Source organism: Telmatherina bonti (genome assembly GCF_933228915.1).
Source record: "Telmatherina bonti genome assembly, chromosome: 11".
Classification (NCBI taxonomy): Eukaryota; Metazoa; Chordata; class Actinopteri; order Atheriniformes; family Telmatherinidae; genus Telmatherina; species Telmatherina bonti.
The window spans coordinates 31,276,374-31,283,845 of NC_136629.1; the positions used below are offsets into that span (position 1 = coordinate 31,276,374).

The 7,472-nt window shown below is 39.0% G+C and overlaps 1 protein-coding gene across 1 annotated transcript in view; it reads left to right on the forward strand.

The window, feature by feature from the left end:
• Window positions 1–3,470: 3,470 nt before the first annotated feature.
• Window positions 3,471–7,472, forward strand: part of ccser2a (coiled-coil serine-rich protein 2a) — a gene marked incomplete at its 5' end in the record, with an annotated part of 37,236 nt that continues 33,234 nt past the window's right edge. The window contains 2 exon segments of the mRNA XM_079248695.1: window positions 3,471–4,905; window positions 5,005–5,216. Coding sequence (XP_079104821.1) covers window positions 3,471–4,905; window positions 5,005–5,216 — 1,647 coding nt within the window.

Below are 7,472 nucleotides of genomic sequence, written 5' to 3' on the forward strand. Positions count from 1 at the left end.
GAACTGCTTGTTAACCATGGACATGCAAGAAATGGTTGTTTTCCACCAGGGCCCTACAAACAGCTTGTACAAAGTTTTCAGTTTGTGCTCTGCCTTGTGATACAGATGGGTTACTTTCTGCTAACCATACCAGCCATCTGGATCTTAACAACTTTTTAGTTCATAATATTCCAGCACTTGGCAGATGGATGTAACAAGCAGGTGCACTACCAACACATGTGCACTTGTCACATGGCTGATTGCAACTGAATGAATCTAACGAGTGAGAGGAATCAGCCTTGTGTTATTTCCTCCATTTGCTTTACATAATGCACATCCTTCTCATCCCTCACTATTTGCAGCATGCTGGCCACATTCCCAGCACTGCCTTCCCCTTAGCCCTCAGGCAAGGTCTCTCCATTTGCCCATGTCTTTCTTGGCAAGGTGTGTACACACCAAGTCTGCCTAAACTAGTGCCAGCTACAGCTCATGTCAATTGTAAAACTGTTTGAGAATTAAAGTTAATCATTCATTAACTTCTTATTAAGAATCTCCTTTTTTTTTTCATTGATTTACTGTCATAACAAGGACACAATTTTCTCTGATGCACCAGATGTGGTCTTATGTAGATTCAAAATTTTTGCCATCTGCTTCCAATAGGGTCACAAGTACAGATTTGCCATATGTGAAACAAAATTGTAGTCAATAAATGACAGCTAAAATGACACAGTTAACCTTTACCACAGTCATGTGACCACAACAAAGCATCAATATAAACGTACTGTGACAAGGTCTCAAGTCATGCTGTAAGTCTGCCAGTTTAATCCCTAATGCTACTCACAGACTTAAGAGACAGAGGTAATCCTGACTGCCCACAGTACAATCACTGTTTTTTTTTTTTTATTGTCGATAACATTACCAGTATGTACTAACTTGTGTGTTTCTAAAGTATATTTCTATCATCATTTAACTGGACTTGTAATGTTAATGTTTGCTGATGGCAAGACAAAGTGACTGTGCTGAAGTGACCAAGTGTAGCAAGATAATGGCATTGGCATAAGGGCATTGAAAATAATTATTCAATTCAACTCAACTTTATTTATATAGCGTCAAATCACGGCAATGCCATCTCAAGACGCTTTACAGACAGAGGGGAAAACATAATGAAGGCCAATTCATAATAGCCTATATAAGGAAACCAACAGATTGAGTTGAGTCCAACTCCATCTCCCATCCTGAGCAAGCACACTGGCAACAGTGGGAAGGAAAAAACTCCCTTTTAACAGGAAGGAAACCTCCGGCAGAACCCGGCTCAGGACAGGCAGCCATCTGCCTCTGCTGTGTGGGGGGAAGAGGACAGAAAGACAACAGACAACAGGAACTGCTACTCCCGGCCAGGGAGACCTGCTGAGACAGGAGACATACATGTTAATGATGCAACACTGTTATTGGGGGGGGGGGGGTAAAAGAAAGAGATAAAGAGAAAAAGAAAGAAGCTCAGTGTATCAGGAAATGTCCCTCAGCAGTCTAAACCTATAGCAGCATAACTAAGGGATGCTAACCATCCCTAGCTATAGGACTTATCAAAAAGATAAGTCTTCAGCCTAGTCTTAAAGGTGGGGAGGGTGTCTGCTTCCCTAACACATACTGGGAGCTTATTCCATAAGAGAGGGGCCTGATAACCAAAGGCTCTGCCTCCTGCTCGGCTCTTTGAGACTCTAGGAACCACAAGTAAGCCTGCAGTCTGCGAACGAAGTACTCTGCTTGGTATATAAGGAACAATGAGGTCTTTGATATATAGTGGTGCCTGGTTGTGGAGGGCTTTATATGTAAGGAGAAGGATTTTAAATTCTATTCTAGATTGAACAGGCAGCCAATGAAGAGAGGCTAAAACTGGAGAAATATGATCTCTCCTGCTGGTTCTGGTCAGGACTCTGGCTGCAGAATTCTGGATCAGCTGAAGGGTTTTCAGGGCATATTTAGGACAGCCCAGTAATAGAGAGTTACAGTAATCTAGTCTCAAAGTAACAAAAGCGTGAACCAGTTTTTCTGCATCACTCTGAGACAGAATGTCCCTAATTTTGGCTATATTACGTAAATGAAAGAAGGCTGTTTTAGTAACCTGCTTAATATGTGGACCAAAGGACAGGTCAGGGTCAAATATTACTCCAAGGTTTCTCACTGTAACACTGGAAGCTAAAGTAATGCCATCCAGGTTCATTACAAAACCGGAAAACCCATCTTGAGTTTTTCAGATCCAACGAGAATTACTTCAGTCTTATCTGAGTTTAAGAGGAGAAAATTTCTAGACATCCAAGTCTTTATGTCTATGAGACAATTTTGTAGCCTATTGGGCTGATTTGTTTCATCTGGTTTAAAGGATAAGTATAGTTGAGTTTCATCTGCATAACAATGAAAGTTTATTCCATGCTGTCTAATAATTTTGCCTAAAGGGAGCATATATAGTGTGAAGAGTATTGGTCCAAGTACAGAACCTTGAGGAACTCCATGACTTACTGTAGTTTGGGAGGAGGACTTGTCATTTACATGAACGAACTGAAGTCTATCAGATAAATATGATTTAAACCAGCTTAACGCTGTACCTGTAATTCCAATCACCTGTTCTAGTCTTTGTAACAGAATGTTATGATCGACTGTATCAAATACAGCACTAAGATCAAGCAAGATAAGTACGGACAGAAGTCCTTTGTCTGAGGCCATAAGAAGGTCATTAGTAACTTTCACCAATGCTGTCTCAGTACTATGATGAGCTCTAAATCCTGACTGAAACTCCTCGCATAAATTATTTCTGCTCAGTTGGGCATGTAGCTGAGCGGAAACTATTTTCTCCAGAATTTTGGACATAAACGGGAGGTTAGATATAGGTCTATAATTTGCTATCACCTCTGGATCCAGAGATTGCTTTTTAAGTAAAGGCTTGATTACAGCAGTTTTAAATGATTGTGGTACATATCCTGTCACTAAAGACATATTGATAAGATTTAGTAGTGATGTATTAATTAAAGGGAAAATGTCCTTAAAGAGGCTCGTTGGGAGAGGGTCTAAGATACAGGTGGATGGTTTAGATGAAGCTATTATTTTAGTTAAGTCAGAGGGTTGGACAGGACAGAAACTATTTAGACACAAGTCAGATCCTGGTTCTACACAATTACACAATGCACAGTAAATTAGGATACAACAAGAAAAAAAAACAAGGTGCATGATGATGTCAGTGATAAAATGGAGAGTAGAGCCATGTTTTTATTATGAATGAGTCAGAATTTTATACTATATTACATTGCATTCACACAAATATCAATACTACTTGAAAACATACACATTGAATTTTAGCTGTACTTCAGATATTTAAAACAGCTTGAAGCTTTTAAGTCCAGTCATGTACACTTGAAACTAATCTCCCATTTTGTCTTGTTGGTTCTCTTCCCAGTTGTGAGCATTTCCAAACTTCTCCATGCCTTTGTTGGCATCTAATGGAAGATAAAGCATCTATTGGGCCTACCATGGTTTCCAGATTGCCTAAGTTTGGTGGGCGCCCCTCAACTAGTGGCACCAGTCCCCTTTGCAATGGCTCTACTCAGCCTGCCACACCTACCCAGGATAGAAAGACCACTTCCTCAGGAATGCGTCCAAATGGTTTGATTCACCCCTCTCCGTTTTCCCTTAAGTGGAAGAAAGATGAAGAGATGATGTCTTCTAGCCCCACAACCCCCAATAGTGCTGGAGACAGTACCGGAGACAAGACTCAGTCACAGCTTCTCTCATTAGCTAAGGAGATAAAAAATAGTTCTCCAGCAACGCCCAAGATGCGCCAGTCAGGTTCTCTGATGGTGGCTGTCTCTAGCCCTAAAGCCATACCCAAACAATCGAAGATGAGTCCCAGACTGGGGTCCAAGTTAGGTCAAAGCCCACTGAATGGAGTTTCTAAGATGGGCCTTCATGGCTCCAACATTCCTGCACGCACAGTATCCGAGTCACGCCTTGTACGACCAATGTTAGGTTCCACCTCTTCCCGAAGCAGCTCTCAAGACAGCCTATCCCAGTCCAATGAGAGTTTGAAGATGATGACAATAGATAACATGGTACGTTCAAACAGCTTCACTCACTTCAAACAGATTCCCTCGCCCACCAGTGAGCCTATAACACGATCTTTCTCTTTTAACCGGGCTGTGGAGCTTGCTAAACCTCTGGTCAACACGCAGCTCCGGCCCCCTCGGTCCAGTTTTCTCAAACCTCCACAGCTGAGCAATGGAAGAGTTGGTTTGGGACTAAATGGGAGCCTTGGCAGTTCCAGCTGTACAGGACTAGGACTTGGGGGACTTAAATACAGCAAAACCCCTGCAGTGGCCTCCTCTCTACCCAGCCCCTCAGTGCCTACAGCACCAGGTACTCCCCGGGCTCTGAAGAAGCCTCTGCTCCCCAGTTCTGTACTGAATAAGTCACTGACTAGCACTGTGGGGTCTTCAGGTTACAGACAAGTTCAATCAGGACAAGCCAAGCAGCAAAAATCTCTTTTTCCAGACCGAGTCAAGCATCATGTCAGATCTTCAGCTGCCTCTGAATATGAGGGGTTGTTAGGGAAAGCAGTGAACACTGAACCGACTAAAGAGGCTAGAAAAACAAGCACTTATGGTGAGAGTGATGAAAGCTCTGGGAATGCTGTGGGAAATGGAGGAGAAAGTGGTGACCAGACAGCAGGCGAGACCCTAGAAGACATGTCTTTATCTTCTGCCTCATCACTAGACAGGGGGGACACCAGTGAGGAGTTTCTTGATGACTTAGACAGTGTGGGAGATGTGCTCAGTGATGGCGACGTACTTGATAACAGAAAATCTGAAAACTCTACTGAAACCCCCTTACACAGCTTTGTCAATGATACCAATGACTGGAAATCTGCAAATCTGGCTGGTAAGAAAAAAAAAAAAAGTTAAATTGCATATATAATCAGTGATGTTTATAACTTGTTGCATTTGTTGAAACCAACGTTCATGTATTTTCTGACTGCAGAGCATAAAGAAGAAAGCCCTATGCAGGAATCCCAAGAATTGTTGGTGTTGTCTCCAGAGCAGGGTGATGCGCCCCAGGCGTCATCTGTTGAGCTATCACCCGCCAACAGCTCTGGTGGAACCTACATGTGGGATGAAGAGGGTCTTGAGCCTCTTGAGGGGCATGTAACTCATCCATTAGACAGCTATGATGACTCAGAATTCAATAGTATGGTGAGTCTCATGTTTTTTACTTGATTAATTTAAGTTGAAATTTGGAAGTTTGACAATTTGTTCTTAACTTTGACATCTTCCCATTTTGGAAATGAATATTCATCATCAATGTACCTATTTTAAGACAATGCTGTGAGCTGAGATAAGAGATATTGCTCAGACTATTTCTGCCTTCACTACTTTTCAGGTTTTAATTATCAATTTATACGGATAACAAGTCCACAGAGTAGCCTCTGCCAGCAACATTGGGTTCTCAGCTTACATTCACCCTCATTTTAATTTGCATATTCCTGTTACATATCCTATGTAACAGTGCATTTCTCCACTGTGAGATAAATAAAGTCTTATCTTATCTCTTATCTTATCTTAACTTATTGTTTATTTTTCTTTTAAATTGAACTGGTGTAGCACAATCCAAAACATGAAACAATGGTGTGGTTGTTAAATGTCAGGATGAAAACAGTTAAGAAACATTTTAAGCAGTTGCTTTTTGGCTGATTGAATATTTTTGCAGAGTAGGCTGGAGTTAATTTGCTATAGTTACATGAACTATAGCATTAAGGAAGTGAGAGTTGTAAGAAATGTACAGGTTATGAATTTTTTTTTTTTTTGTGATTTGGCATGAATTGAACAGCAAATGACATTAAACACCCAACTCAAAAGATTTAAAGATTCCTTTTCTACAAATTCAAGGCCCACATTAAAGTCTAATGTATGTAACATAAACATCTTTACTTGGATATGCATGCCCTGTGCTGTTCCTATTTCCTGTATATATCCTAAATATTCATCATGTATTTTTTCAAATCCATCTATAACTTCAGCCTTTTATGTGTGAAAAAGGAATTGTGCCCATGTCCATTATTTAATTTTGGATGCTTCCAAAAAATAATTCATAAATGAAAATTGAATAATTAAGCATAAAGAAAGGAAAGAAACATTGCCAGTAGTTTTATACTTCAAGTTTTTTACTGCTGTTTTGATTCCAAGACCACTCTCTCCCTGAAAGGAATGCTGGCATTCCTGCCAGCTGTGTGTTAACAGCATCGCCAGCCTCATGTTGGTTCTCTATATTCTTGTACCAGGCCATCTGATCTCAGGAATGCATAAAGAGCTTAGAAATTACCTGGATTAGAAATTATATAATAAGCTTCCTTTGTTAACTACTTTCATTATATAATGTTGACACAAACTTGAAAATGAACTGTTTATCTTGTAACAATGGACTTGCAACAAGTATAAAGTAATTAACGATATGTACGTGTGCATGTGCTGTCTGTATTTAGTTAGTGCTGTGATTATTGGAAGTACATGTGCTTGACCACGTGTTGCTGATTAAGAGTCATTCGCTTTGTCTAGGGAGTAAGTGTCTGCATGTTTGAGCAGTTTGAGCACAAGCTGTCACCATGTGAGACACCAGTTTGAGATTCTGATAAAGCAAAGGTTTGTTGCCAGTTCATTGACTGGTACTTGTTGACTATTCTTTATTGTGTATTTTTAATCCAAATTCTTGCGCATGTACTAAAATGAGTTACCGGTAGTTGTGTCGGAGTCCGTTGTTGGGACTATGAGCTAGTCTAGTGTCAGTTCCACGTCGGTCTTTTTTATATATTCAAACTGCATCCATGTGACAGAAATTTCCCCTCTTTTTATGAACAAGCTCATCAGTTTTAGTTGGCTCGTCATCTTTTAGTGAATTATCCTGCCCTGAAACACGTCTGAAACACTGTCAGTCTCCATTTGTGTTTTTATGTTGCAGCGTGCATGCCGTAAAGCGCATCTTGACAGAAAATACTGCAGTAAAGCACCTTATTGTGGTGTAAATTATAGCCTCGCGTAAACCAATAGACATTTTCTATCGTCCAAATGATATAAATCGTCATATCATATATATGATATTTGATATATATGTATATATGTATATATGTATATGTATATATATATATATATATATATGTATGTATGTATGTATGTATGTATGTATGTATATATATATATATATATATGTATGTATATATATATATATATATATGTATGTATATATATATATATATATATGTATGTATATATATATATGTATGTATATATATATATGTATGTATATATATATATGTATGTATATATATATATGTATGTATATATATATATGTATGTATATATATATATGTATGTATATATATATATGTATGTATATATATATATGTATGTATATATATATATGTATGTATATATATATATGTGTATATATATATGTGT